This window comes from Palaemon carinicauda, chromosome 31, assembly GCF_036898095.1.
Source record: "Palaemon carinicauda isolate YSFRI2023 chromosome 31, ASM3689809v2, whole genome shotgun sequence".
Classification (NCBI taxonomy): Eukaryota; Metazoa; Arthropoda; class Malacostraca; order Decapoda; family Palaemonidae; genus Palaemon; species Palaemon carinicauda.
Window position 1 is genome coordinate 7,788,454 of NC_090755.1, and position 15,048 is coordinate 7,803,501.

At 37.7% G+C, this 15,048-nt stretch overlaps 1 protein-coding gene across 2 annotated transcripts in view; it reads left to right on the top strand.

Annotated features, from left to right (window-relative positions):
* Positions 1 to 14,510, top strand: part of LOC137624248 (serine-rich adhesin for platelets-like) — an 84,912-nt gene extending 70,402 nt beyond the window's left edge. For both annotated transcript variants that reach the window (XM_068354760.1, XM_068354761.1), the window contains 2 exons: positions 8,234 to 9,602; positions 12,628 to 14,510. In XM_068354760.1, coding sequence (XP_068210861.1) covers positions 8,234 to 9,602; positions 12,628 to 13,669 — 2,411 coding nt within the window. In that variant the 3' untranslated portion in view covers positions 13,670 to 14,510. The remainder of the gene's footprint in view (positions 1 to 8,233; positions 9,603 to 12,627) is intronic.
* The last annotated feature ends 538 nt before the right edge of the window (positions 14,511 to 15,048 follow it).

The following is a 15,048-nucleotide window of genomic DNA, read 5'->3' on the forward strand; positions in this document are numbered from 1 at the left end:
CCAAGCTTTTTCCATACATGTCTATTTAAATTTATACTTTTATTGATTTTCAAGGGCATTATATAATACTACAGCCTACCCTCCTCATTTCTGAGATACTTGCATGAAGCCAACCAAATATTTTGAAAATTGTACACGAGAAATTTTTTTTTCCATCTGGCCAAATGCTATTGAAAATTCTGATAAGCAGAAAAAAGAAAAAAAAATTTAATTGCTTGTGTTGCTGTATTATTAACCCTTTTACCCCCAGGCTCTTTGGAAATTTCCAACCCTTAACCCCCAAGGGGTTATTTTTTCCCCAGCACATTTTGCAGCATATTTTCTTTAAATTGCTCTAACAGCCTTAATTTTTGTCATAGAGATGTCAGGTTGGTCTCATTCTCTTGGAAAATGCCTGAATTTTCTTAAAAAATTATCAAAAATATGAAAAAATAAATTTTTATAGCATTTTTTTGCATGGACGTACCGGTACGTCCATGGGGGTAAAGGGATGGCTTTTGTGAAACGTACCAGTACGTCCTTTGGGGGTAAAAGGGTTAACAGCGTTTTTATGAGCAATTTTTATGATAAGTTTTATATATATTCACAAAGCCGGTGTATTTGAGGCCATTGATGAGTTTCATATTTTCTTTACCGAGTCTTAACTTTTTTATTCATCTTTATCTCTAGTTCCCACAGTCACTCTCCCCTACTCCACCTTACATTTACCTCAGGGTTTAGTGACAGATGAGAGAGAGAGGGAGTAATATTTAAGAGCAAAATAAATAGAATTATGGAAAAAAATTGTGATATTTAATATTCTTTAAAGAGTTTGTTTTTAATAAAAGTTTTCATTTCAGCAAATAGCATTAGAATTTGGAGAGGATATTTATATTTGTTATACACTGTATGCCAATGTTATTACTATTCTGTATCGTTTTTATATACATTTCTTGTTACTTTACATGTAAGGATAATTTTTTCCCCCACTCTCCATCATATTTAGGTTCCCTATTATCTGCAGATTTTGCTGAGCACAATAGCTGGGGATCAGACCTTTAACATGAACCCAACAATAGATAGAGCCAGTTGAACTGCATATCTATAGTGCTATAGCCTATCAAAGTATAGGCACACCACCTTTGTTTTTAAAGCCTTGTTACATAGCCAGAATGTGAGGTCACTTCTTTACAAGTTAGTTTTACACAAATTATACCTCATGACTCGCTAGTTATTCTCTTCCTTTGTACCTTAAATACAGTAGGTCCTCAGCTTTCAATGAAGATCCATTCCTATCCCGTAGTGTAACTTTAATTTTAACATAATTTAGAACGCACCAAAATATATGTAGAGAATGCAGCAAATTCATAAACTAGAACATTAGAACACACTTCATGATAGGAAACAACCTGTACTATAAAGAAACAATGGGTCCATAAATTAACGGTAGAACAAATATTACAACTCCCTACAATTTATTCCTGTGATTGGCTTGCACAATGGAATGGGCATTGCAAGGCATGAAGAGACAGGGCGAACAATAGGTGTTAGAGGTACTGGAGCAGGTAAGTCTGAAGTACGTGTAGAAGGTGCTGTAGATCCTGGTCTGGTGAGTCAGTAGGTGCTGGAGATACTAGACAGGTGAGTAAGGAGAACTTGGAGAAGCTGTTGGAGGAACTTGGGCAGGTGAGTCAGGAGAACCTGCAGAAAGTAAAGAAAAAACAAGGACAGGTGGATCAGGAAAACTTCAGAAAGGGCAGGAGAAACTGGCGCATGTGGATCTGGAGTATATGTAGGAAATACTGGGCCAGGTGGATTAGGAGAACCAGCAGAATGTGCTGGAGATGGTGGGCCAAGTGGATCAGGGGAAGCTGCAGAATGTGCTGGAGATACTGGGGCAAGTAGATCAGGAGGTACGGGGCCAGATGGATTAGAACTGGCAGAATATGCTGGATATACTAGGTCAAGTGGATCAGGAGATACTGGGACAGGTGGACCAGAACCTGGTGAAAGTTCAGGAGAAATTGGGCCAGGTGGATCGAGATGCTGGAGATACTGGGGCAGGTGGATCAGGAGAACCTACAGGAGATACTAATCTAAGTGTATCATGAAAACATGTAGTAGATAACGTGACTGGTAGATCAGGAGAACATGCTGAAGATGCTGGATATACTAAGGCAGGTGAGTCAGGAGAACCTGCAGAAGGTGCTGGACATACTGAGACAGGTCAGTCAGGAGAACCTGCAGGAGGTGCTGGACATATTGAGACAGGTCAGTCAGGAGAACCTGCAGAGGGTGCTGGAAATACTGAAACAGATGAATCAACACAACCTGCTGGAGATACTGGGCCATGTAAATCAAGAAAACTGCAGGAGATACTGAGGCAGGTGGATCTGGAGAAGCTGGAAATACGGAAGCAGGTGAGTCAGGAGAATCTGCTAGAGGTACTTGCGCCAGTCAGGAGAACTTGAAGAAAGTGCAGAAGAAACATGGGCAGGTGGATCAGGAAAAACTGGTGTCTGCAGCATGTGGATCAGATAGAGCTAGAAATACTAGGGCAAGTGGATCAGGAGATCCTGAGGCAGTTGAGCTAAGAGAACCTGCTGGAGATACTGGACCAAATGGATCAGGAAAACCTGCAGGTGAGTCAGGAGAACCTGCTGGAGAGACTTGGGCCAGTTAGGAGAACCTGCTGGAGATACTTGGGCCAGTCATGAGAACTTGCATAAAGTGCATGAGAAACTGGGGCAGGTGGATGAGAAGCTGCAGAATGCTAAAGTTACTGTGTCAAGTGGATCAGGAGATACGGGACAGGTGAGTTGGGAGAACTTATTGGAGATACTGAGGCAGGCAAGTCAGGTGAACCTGCTGGAGATAATTGGGCCAGTCAGGAGAACTTATGGAAAGTACTGATACTGGGCCACGTGGATCAGAAGTTGCAGAATGTACTGGAGATGTTCCTAGTGAATCAGGAGATACTGGGGCAGGTAGATCAGAAGTTGCAGAATGTACTGGAGATGTTTGGCCAAGTGGATCAGGAGATACTGGGGCAGGTAGATCAGGAGAAGTTGCAAAATGTACAGGAAATCTTTGGCCAAGTGGATCAGGAGATACTGGGGCAAGTAGATGAGAAGCTTTAGAATATGCTGGAGATACTAGGTCATGTTGATTAGGAGATACTGGGGAAGTGGCTCAGGAGAAGCTGCAGAATGTGCTGGAGATACTGGACCTAGTGGATCAGGAAATACTGGGGTAGGTGGATTAAGAAATAATGGGCCGGGTAGATCAGGAGAAGCTACAGAAGGTGCTGGAGATACTAGGCCAAGTGGATAATGTGATACTGGGGTAGGTGGATTAAGAGAACCGACAGAATGTGCTGGGTATGCTGGGCCAAGTGGATCGGGGCAGGTGGATCAGGTGAAACTGGGATAGGTGGATCAGAACCTGCCGAAAGTGCAGGAGAAACAGAGGCAAGTGGATCAGGAGAATACTGGGTCAGGTGAATCAGGAGCACCTGCAGGAGATAATGTGGCAGGGGGATCAGGAGAAACTGCAGGAGGTGCTGGGCCAGGTGAATCCTGGGAAACTGCAGGTGCTGGAGAGAGTAGGGCAGGGGGGGTCAGGAACACTTGCTGTAGGTACTGATAGGCGAGTCAGAATGACAGAGCTGCTGGAGGTAAAGAAGCAGGTAGAGGATCTGTTGCAGGATGCTACCTTCTTGTAGTAAGCTTTCCAGCCTTTTCTGAAAATTTACACATCTCTTTTTTTAAGTTTTGCTTGTAATGCAATAGCGAATCCATGACTTGTCATTGAATTTTAGTGTATATCTTAGTGTTGAGGTCCTCCACATAAAACTTAGCCAAATCTTGCCCTCTCAATGCAAAGGTTTCTGGTATGTTCGTGGTTGTAAATCTAGTGGGCTCAGGGTTTATGTTTTGCTCTTCATTAATTATCTGGTGCTCTAGTTGAATGAAGCCATTAACAGATAACTGTTCATCAATTGATGTCAGTAGCTCTGTAACATCATTGGAGTTGTACCACACATGTTTTTTACATGCTCGTGTCTAATAATGTTGGTATACGAGTGTGTATAAGTGTTTCATACATGCTTGTGCTTTCTACCTCCAAATCGGTATACTTATGTAGTTCAACAACCTTCTTGATGACAGAGTCAAATATCTCCTCAAAATCCATGGAACTTATTCTCAAACTGGTGGGATAGTGTTTCTTTTTTTTTTCTTTTCTTTTTTTTTCTCACCATTTAAGTTTGCAGTTAAAAGAATGTTATAGGACCTCCAAATACCTTTCAGAGTCAGTCCTGGTAGTTATCAGTATGTTCCAAGGCCATAGCAAATGTCCTTCAAAGGGTATAAGCCATGAAATTTGCAATATCACCTTGGGCCAAATGCTACAAAAGGGCAATGGTATGGGGTGGAAAGTAAACCACCTTTATTTTTGGTTGAAAGTCATCCAAGGTTGCAGGGTTAGCAGGGCATTGTCCAGCATTAACAATAATTCAAGGGGCAATCCGTTGTAACACAATACCACTCGACTATAGGCACAAAATAAAAAGGCTGGTAAACCAGTCTTTGAAGACTTGGTGTGTCATCCAAGTCTTTTTGTTGGATCTCCAAATGACAGGGAGTAGACCATTACAATTTCCTTTGAGTATCCTTATATTCTCAGCCTTAAGGGATTGAACTTTAATTCACCAACAGTATTAGCCCCAAATAAACTATCTTCATCTTGATAATCAGCGTCAATGACCTTAGATGTCAGGAAGCCTGAAAACCTTAAATCAATCAATCAATCATCTTGATAATGAGACCATTAATCTGCTTCAAAATTGATTTCACTTTCATGCCAGCAGTCCCCATCTCATAGTGGAGGATACAATCATTATCCTTGATAATTTTCATGACAATCAAACAGCTAAGTTTGAGTATACAGTATAGCCAATGTTTGTCAACATTTTTCCTTTTTCTATCCATTTCACAGTCTCTCATAACTTTATTTTTGTTGATTCTCTAATGCACTGCCATCATCTTCAGCCCTACACTTAGGAGTCATGATGAAGATGAAAAATGCAAGTGGAAAATTAATAAGAAAAGAAGAGAAGAAAATAACCTAGAACAGCATACTCACAATCATAGAGGTAACAAGCCAGAACAGCGTAGCAACGGCAACTGAGGGACACTCTTACGATGTTTTCTTCACTCAAGCACTGCGTTATTCCATTTGCTTCCGTCACAAAAATGAGATGGACCACTACTCATATGTAAACTAGTCCTGCATTCATAATGACATAAGCATCGGAGGTCAAAACACACAATCTTGATAGTTTATGGGAGATGTGTTGTATCCAGGAATCTTTTCAATACAATATGACTAAATGAAATGCATAGATAATAGAAAATAGCAATGTTTGTATTTGTCCATAATCTTCCATACTGTACGTGCAGGTACAAAATTGATGTGGTATTGGTACTTGGTGAAATTACATTTTATTTGTAGTGTGATGTGCCAACTTTTTCCATAGGTTTTTCTTGTTTTACATAAATGCACTGATTCCTATTCCCATTTTTATGAACTGGTAAAATTTATAGCAAGTGTTACCTTGATTATATTTATATGCCTTTATTATTATTATTATTATTATTATTATTATTATTATTACTTAAGCTACAACCCTAGTTTGGAAAAGCAGGATGCTATAAGCCCTAGGAATCCAACTGTGGGAAATACCCCAGGGAGGAAAGGAAATAAGGAAACTGATAAAAGTGTACCTGAGTTCACAGTACAGTACTACGCTTATTAGCCTGTAAATGGAACCAAAACCATCTATCCTCATACAGTACTAAAGTTGCTAGTCCTCAGATTCATAATTCCCTAAGTAATTCTTATTTATCCTAACTATACTTACCTAGTAATAATAATAATAATGCAAACCTTAGTCTTTTAAAATAGTGATAAGTAAGTCTTCAGCAGCGCTGGAACGGCATTGAACCGTTAACATGGGGTGCAATGGGTAAGCCTTGCCCATCTACCTTTCATAGAGTAGCTGCAGTTGTCCTTAGGTTTAGGACTGAGAGGGATGGTTGTGATAGGAAATTTAATTTAAAGGACTCAATTTTTGTTAGCAGGGAAAAATACTACAGTAATTACTAATAATTTTTACGATTCTCCTTTTAAGATAGGAAGACTCGCTCTTTGGTAAAAAGAAGTTTGCTGTAACCAAATTTAGTGGTTCTTTTCTTCCATGGACATGTCATCCTTCCTAATCCCCTATGGGAACAAGGAAGGTAACTCTTCCCACCTCCTAACTGCTAATTGTAGGGATGCAGAAGCTGTTAGTGCTTTGGTTAATACTGGCTTGAAAGGAAGCTATTACTAGGACTTAAAAAACTTATCTCCCCACCAGGGAGATAACACCATGAGTGTCAAACCAGACATCCCAAGAGAAATGTTTGGTAAGACACCAACCCACCCTCTCCCTTTCCATGAGGATATTAATATTATTATTTTTATTTTTATTATTATTATTATTATTGTTGTTATTATTATGCCAGAAGGTTCCAACAGGGAAGATAGCCCCGTGAGGAGATGAAATAAGGAAACTACAAGAGAAGTAATTAACAAGTAAAATCAAGTATTTTAAGAACAGTAACAACATTAAAATGAATCTTTCATCTGTAAACTTTAATTATAAAACTATAATAAAAAACAAGAAGAATAGAAATAATAAGATGAAAAAGTGTGCCCAAATGTACCTTCAAGCAAGAGAACTCTATCCCAAGACTGGAAGACTATAGTACAGAGGCTATGGCACTATCCAAGAACAGAAAACAACTGTTTGATTTTGGAGTATCCTTCTCCTAGAAGAGCTCCATAGCTAAAGGGTCTCTACCCTTACTAAGAGGAAAGTAGCCACTGAACAATTATGTTTTAGTAGTTAACCCCTTGAGCAAGGAAGAATTGTTTGGTAATCTCAGTGTTGTTAGGTTTATGAGGACAGGAGAATATGTAAAGAATAGGTCAGACTATTTAGTGTATGTGTAGGTAAAAGAAAGATGAGCTTTAACCTGAGAGAGGGATGCAATGTAGTATTGTGTGGCCAAAGGACCCAATAACTCTAGCAGTAGTATCTCGACCATTCTCCCTCTCTTAAACACTTAATCTTTTAAACAAAGCACACTATATGAGACTCAAGCTTGCAATTCTGGATTACAGATATTTCTCAAATTTTATGTAATTGCCATCACCTTCTCTCAGTAAGTCCTGCACACAGTCAAAAGGAGATAGTGAGTGTGCTGGCTTGAGTGGGTATCCTACTCCCTCACTTGCTTGGAGGTTAGCTGCCGCCTTGCTTAAGTTTTTAAGGCTATGAACACCCAGCTATGCTAAATTACTCCTCACAAAGAACTTCAGGTTTGTAAAATTAGGAAAAATACAAATTACTTTCAAATTTCTCATGTTAAAGTAGTAGCAATTACTGTAAAGGTAATTTGAAAAATATCTGATAGTAGAATTGTTACCTGGAGTCTTGTGTGGAATTATATTTTTCAAGATTAAGTCTGAGTAGACTACTTATGCTGAAAGTAATCACTGCTATGCATTATATTTGGTGAGAAGTACGATTGTCAAGTTTTATATCATGGTTTTTTACATTTACCCTTTTTGCTTAATAGATGTACTGTATTGTAGTTATTGAATCTAGCATATACCAATTACCTTATGCAGTACTGTGTCTTCAATTAAATAGTCATTCATAGGTAGGACCTGTAGCAACTCCTAAAGAATTGATACTTACGAGTGTGACTGCTCATCATGTAATGTATCCATCAACTTTGTATGTCTAAACTAATGCTCTCATTTATCTTTGTGTAATAGCTCTTGTAAAGACGATCGGCGTCAATGACCTTAGATGTCAGGATGCCAGAAAACCTCAAATCAATTAATTTTATAAAGACGGTGGATGTGGCTTTGAGAAGAGTTTTGCCATTTGTTGGGAAATAATGTTTTATATTGATGACAAGCTATCTGGTGTATTGTACACTACCGTACACTTTGCTGAAGTACAAGTAATGTCTTCCAAAACATATTTGCTATTATTATGAATGAGCACCTAAATTTTTTATTGTTACAGTATGATTATTTTAATCACTTAATTATTAAATTAAAAGATGATTGCCTTGTCCCACTGCAAATAATTTCCTCTACTTTCTCTGTTGAATAATATTAAATTTCATTCCAGGTACCACACGCGTATGCAAGGAAGCATATGAATCTGCATCTCAGAAGATCCCAAACAGAACATTTTCTCCAGTTGAAGTTCAGCCATGTGAAAAAACCATTTTTACATCCCCTCAAAATCAACCATTGACCAAATCAAACTCTGACACCACACCAGCTGATGACCAGAATCATAGTTTTGGTATATTAGACAAAATCCCTCCTCTTTCACCAGTGTCTGACACTGAAACTGTTTTATATACTTGTGACAGAAGTCCCTCCCTTCCTCTGTCTTCTTGGTCACCCTCAGCTGAATCTCCTTCATTATCAGATTTTCCATCTGGAAAATCATCAGATATGACACCGGAGCGATCACCAGCTAACAGGAAACGCAAACCATATTCTTCAAGAAATGAAGGTTCCTCGGGCAGTCGTGCAAAAAGACGTAGACCTGATTACTTTCCAAGGCAGTTTTCCCCATCTCCTTCACCATCTTCAAAAGATTATTCATCATATTCTACTTCTCCTAATCATTATGAGAACTGTGAAGGAAGTTCATCCAAAAGACATGATTTTAAGTCTTCTAGCAGAAAGCGTAAGTTGTCACAACGCAGCCGTGAAGATGAAGAGGATTCGCCAGCTTCAGATTACAGTACAAGGAGACCTTCAAGTTCTAAATCACGTAGCCACAGGAGTCGGTCTCCTGGGAGAGAAAAATCATCTAGACGTTCGAGTCGCTCGCCTGACCGAGTATCATCTAGACAGCAAAGTCGGTCTTCAAAGCGATCGCCCAAAAGAAGAGAGAAATCATCCAGACACAGGAGTAGGTCCAAAGACAGATCACATAGATACAGAAGTGAATCTTCAAAACAATCTCCGAAGAGACATCACTCCCACCACAGTAGGCACAAACATAAACATCATTCGAAATCCAAAAAGCCAAAAAGTGGACATAAGTGTAAAAAACACTCGAGTAAACAGTATATTTCATCATCTGAAAAGCAAAGAGCAACTCCGCTTTCTTCCATACTTTTGGAGGATGTACCGGGAGATTTGGAAGGGAAGGAAAGGGAAAGGCGCTCTGATGATGTAGCTGATTCATCACACCATATGGAAAAGGCAAGTTCACCTTTAGAGAAGCAAAATACCTCCAAAAAAGCTGAAGAAACTATTCATTCTAAAGCTGTTCCTAATGCTGCCATCAACATTACACAACAGCAAGAAGAGTCGCCATTGCTGGACGAAGTTCCTTCTTGGGATGAGGTAATTAAACATAATAAAGAAATGAATTCAGTGATTTTGAAGAGCAAAGAAGATCCATCAAGTAAACCTAAAAGGCCTCCAGAAGATGTTTCAACCCCAAGTGTGGTATCACCATGTGAAATTTGTAGGTAAGTTTTAATAAAAGGTTACTTAAGCATATTTGTGTCAATTAGTAAATAGTGAGTTTGTACAATAATTGCATTTTTTTATGTACAGTATAGTATACATTATCATAATCTTAATTTATTGTTATGAAGTTATTAACCAGACCATCAAGTTGAAATTCTTTACTATATGGGGCTGGCTATGTATCAATGTATGACCTTTTGATCTATCTTTGATACTTTTTAGTTTTTTTTTTAAGCTATTGCTATATTTATGCTGCATTTACATACATAGATTTGTACTCGAACTTTAGATTAATTTGAGATTACTAACTATTCCTGAAGCATTATAAATGATACAAATACTGTAATTGTTTTACAGTATGTCAATGAATTTTTCCTATGGTTCACCTTGCTTCCTTGGTGAAGGCCTCTCTTTTCAATGTCTTAACATTAAGGAGTTGAGATGCTTCCTACTATCCAAATGTTAGAGTACGGGTATGGTTCTTTAATTTGCATAATACAGCGCTGAATGGCCTTTGATGCCCCAGTGCTGGGCTTAAGGCCTAAATTTTATATGCAATTCAGTTCCTACTATGCATCACACCAATTGCCTTTTACCCTAGTTAGTTATAGATGAGCATGTCATCTGTGACCCCTCTATGGGAAAGAGTATTGGGCTGCAGTGATTCACATTACTGTACATGTTGAAGTCTCGATAAGAAGACACACCCATCCACCAGCCTGATTTGTATTTTTGAATGTCAAGTGCCCTTTTTATTGGTTAGATACCCCAAACATATATATTACGCTGGTTTTTTATTTGATTTTTCTTATTTTTTCTTTGCTAAATTTACAGTAAATTTGTTTCTCTTAGAGGATTCGCATACCCTTATTAGATTCATAGATGTACAGAATGCGCTGATTTTGCAAATAAGCTTACTAAAGAATATGTCTAGCTAGTTTCTAAAAGGGTTCTATAGGGACATAGTAAATCTGGGTAAAGTTCAGAATAGGATAGGCTAGTTGATTTTTTTGGCAATGTGGAAATTGTCCTAATGAGAAAGGAACTGACCAATGTTCTGAATGCAATTGATGGTCTTGCCTTTGAACTTACAATGTTTATAGAGATGTTTTCTTCTTTATTGCAATCAAGTGTGTGTGTCTAACTATGAAGCGGTAGGTGGCATGTGACATCTTCAAACAAAATCTCTGGCTTGATCCTTCAAGTTTTGAATCTTAGCCTAGCTTCTAATGTTTTGTTCAAAGGTAATCTTGTAGAATCGAGTCCTTGCTCACAAGCTTTGATATCTCAATTTGGTCCAGTTCCTTTTATTGAGAATTCTTCGCCTTAGCAATACAGATTTATTCTATTCTCAATTGAATTCTGAGATAAAAGAACAGTACAGGAGCTCTCTATCCATTAATGTTTCTTCCTGTTTCTGGATTAAGTGCAAATAAGTAACCTTTCAGTGTAGTGAAAAGTGTGGCATGTCATATAATTCCTCTAAGGAAAGATTTCCATTACATCTCTAACATTTCTTGAACATAAAAGTGTTTGTCATCATTTCACCTGGCCTAGCCCCCGTAGCTGCTAATCTAAGCTCGGCTGTAGTAGTCGTAAGTTGTCGAATAATGATATTAATGTAGGCACTAGTACCTCCAAAGAGTAAGCCTTAAAATAGAGTCTTCCTCCACAAATATTTTGTGGAAGTCCTTTAGGTGACTCAGAGTTTTCTGGGGTGTATTCTTCACAAGATCAAAATGACAAAGATTATGAAAATAACTATGGGGGATTATTAAGCAGAGGAAAAGTTTGTTTAAAATTTTTCTTAAAATTACTACACAATTGTTTGTAGAGAAAATTGATTTGGTCAATACTGACTCTGCCTTCTCTTTGATGTTGGCTCATGCCTCATGATTTGACACTGTTTTGCTGTTCCAATATATAAATTAAGATGTCTTGTAATACACTAATTTAGAACAAAACACTTTGGGACAAAATAATTTTACATTACAATGTGAGGGAAAGCTATTGTCTCTTATGTGGGTGTATAAGTTACATTTTTTTTCCATATCTACAAACCACTGCCCTTTATTATGACATCTCTGCCTCCCCTCATAGTTCCTGTTTAAAGGTTTAAAAGGCCGCTCATGAATGGCAGAGGCAAGGGACAGTGACATTGCCCTATCAAGCTGGACAATGCCCGAGAGACTGACCATGCAGAAATATGATAAACGTCCCAGACCCCCCTCCACCCAAGCCAGGACCTAGGAGGGCCAGGCAATGGCTGCTGATGACTCGGCAGATAGACCTATAGGCTTTGCCAAACCCCCATCCTTAGCTCACAAGGATGGTGAGGTTGCAGCGACAAAAGGAACTAACTAGTTTGATCGGGATTTTAACCCCAATCTGGCGTTCACCAGTCAGGGACGTTTTCATATTGGCCACCACAACCCTAAAGAAAGAGTAAATGGGTGGTATACCTCTATTTACCGGCCTGCTACGTTTTAGCTACTGTGTTAGGAAATTTTAACAATCTTTTTACAGGCTCATGCTGGTAATATTTTTATTATTCCTAGCCAAGCTATATCCCTAGTTGGAAAAGCAAGATGTTATAAGCCCAAGGGCTCCAATAGGGAAAATGGCCCAGTGAGGAAAGGAAATAAGAAAATAAATAAACTAAAAGAGAAGTAATGAACAATTAAAATAGAATGTGTTAAGAACAGTAAAAACATTAAATAGATCTCTCTTGTATAACTATAACAACTTCCAAAAAAACAAGAAGAGAAATAAGATGGAATAGTGTGCCCAAGTGTACCCTCCAATAAAAACCCATGGTTTGATATAGGTAAAAATACAAATTAATACAAAATGTCATTCTTATTTACCAGCTGTTTAATCATATCCCCCTATTCCATCCATGCTGCCGCTTTTACTCTAATTTTATGCAAAAAAATTGGGTGAGTTTTGAATGTAAATTGGGATCATATCGTGTCTTACTTAATAGCATGTGAGGACTTATTTTAGTAAAATTTTCTTTTGCAGGGTTAAATTTGATCCTGAGACTGACGAGGAATATTTGAAGGTTGAAAATACTCTTAAACAGATGCATTCTGCAGATTACCAAGTATTCCTAGATAGTCCCGAAGTTCATCCCGACTACGAAGCCAGTTATGAGATGTTTGAACAGTATTACCGTCAGCGGTATGGGAACCAGGGCACCAAAGAACTGCATGAAACTGTGTGGAACTTGTTTTGGGAAGAAATAATTCATGACAAGGAGAAGGAAGAGTGGATAGTGAAAAGAGAAGGATTGTTGAAGCAGTTTGAGATTAATGGAAAGCAGAATTGCAAATGTGCCTCAAAAGAAAGTGTGGAAGTGCTTGAACTGATGAGTGAATCAGACACTTCATCAGATGTAATCATTATTGAGGATGAAACATCCTCAAGTTCCAAATGCGTTCCCAGTGGGTCTAGTGCATCCTGTATTACAAACCAATCGTCTTCAAGTAATTCAAAGGATAAAATCGGTAGTCGGCAAGCTCCAACTTCAGATAACGATAAAGTTGATAATTCTGTTGTGTTGAGCGTTCCTTTTGATAAAGACTTAGACTTTTCTCTGACGGAATCTCTTCATATACTTGGTGAAGTGTGTGAGACTTTAGTCGGTGAATTCTTTGGATCACTAATGAAGAAAGTTATTAGGAGACTACGGGAATTCAGTAATACAAAAGAAGCTTTTCAGTACATAGGTGAGGAAGATACAATTAAACTATTGGAGATGGCAGCAGTCAAGGTAAAAGATGCTAGTGTTACAGCTGAAGGTTCTGATAAAAGCAAGCTAATATACTGCAGTCACGTATTAAGAAAGCTCATTGATCATGCCTCGAGTACCAGTTCACATGCTAAAATTAACATCGGCCAGATTGCAAAAGCAACGATGAATCAAGAAATATCTGTTGTTCTTGGTGTTATAAGAGAGAAATTGAAAGAGTGCGGCATAAAAGACCCTTCTCTGGAGACTGTTCGTCAAGTATACTCTGAAGTTTCCTCACTGAATTTAAAAGCTGCTCTTGGTCATGTGTAAATGTTTTGGTGCTACCAAGAAGGGTTTGCTCATATTGGCTGTGATACACTGTACTTTAAAAAACCTAAGATTACTTTTTTGATTGAAAATTGAGTAGAGGTTCTACATTGTCGGGATGAAAAAATAGATTTAAGTTGTTTTCTATCACAGAGCTGATGATTAGTTACCATTTGTCAGTTTTACATATTTTCATGGCATTTTATTTTATTTCAAATGTTAAATGTTTGTGTATGATACATCATGCATCGTCACATAACTACTTTTGTTTTGTATGCATTATTGTTAGTATTAATGTGAAATATATTTTCTTTTCAATATTAGTTAATTTGAAATGTATATATTGGTGGTCTTTTAAGTTGCCCATCCATTTTGTTAAGCCCCTACGAGTTTCTAATGTGACTTATTTTGGATTAAAGTTTAAATTTTCTGTTTTAGAAAAGGAATACTTTAAAGCGTTTATTTTGTGAGATAGAATTATTCCTTATACAACATAAGCCCTCATGGTTTATGTTGTTTTTGTGCTTTGAAAAAATAGTTTATTCAAACAATTATTTATGTTGAGTAAGTTGCTGTAGTAAAAAAATTAGCAAAGTTCAAAATATGTATTCCTAAAAGTTCAAAGGTCAGGTGCAATAATGGTTTACTAAGACATGGATAACCTTTGCATTTACTTTTGTACTTGAGAAGGCAGGATATCGAATAGTGGGGAGCTTTTTGTTGATGTCTTCATTAGTCATTATGTGTGCCAGTATTTGTCTTAAGTCATGTTTGGATCCCAAAAACATTGTCTGAGGTCATTTTGTTAATGTTGAAATAAAACAAAATCAATGGTTAAAATCTATACAGTAATTTTCATATCATTCCATGCTCGTATGTTTGACTAATCTTGAAGGTGTGCATCCATAAATTACTTACTTACTTACTTACTTACTTTTTTTTTCTCCAAATTGGAAAAATATATATTTTTATAATTACCAATCTTTGGACAAAATTATTGATCTCCTTTGAGTTTCGACATGACCCCTATTCCTAGGAAGCATATTGTCAACTACTGTATGTCTGCGCTACTGTGAAGTGTGAGTATGTCTACGCTACTATGAAGTGTGAGTATATGATTATCTATATTGCTTTTTGTATATCTTTGCGCTTTCATCCCTCACTTTTTCAGTAGTGGATTACTTGGTAGTCAATACCGAATATTTTTTTCAACGTCATTGCTTTTGCCATTCATCTATTCCATTTGTACTCTTCCCACCTATAGTAGTCCGAGTTCGTTACTATCATGCTACAATTTTTTTTGAAGCCCAAACCATTCAATTAAGGCCCAAGGTCTATAGATATGGCTCGATGGGCTTTGTTTAATCCTCTTGATATTCTGA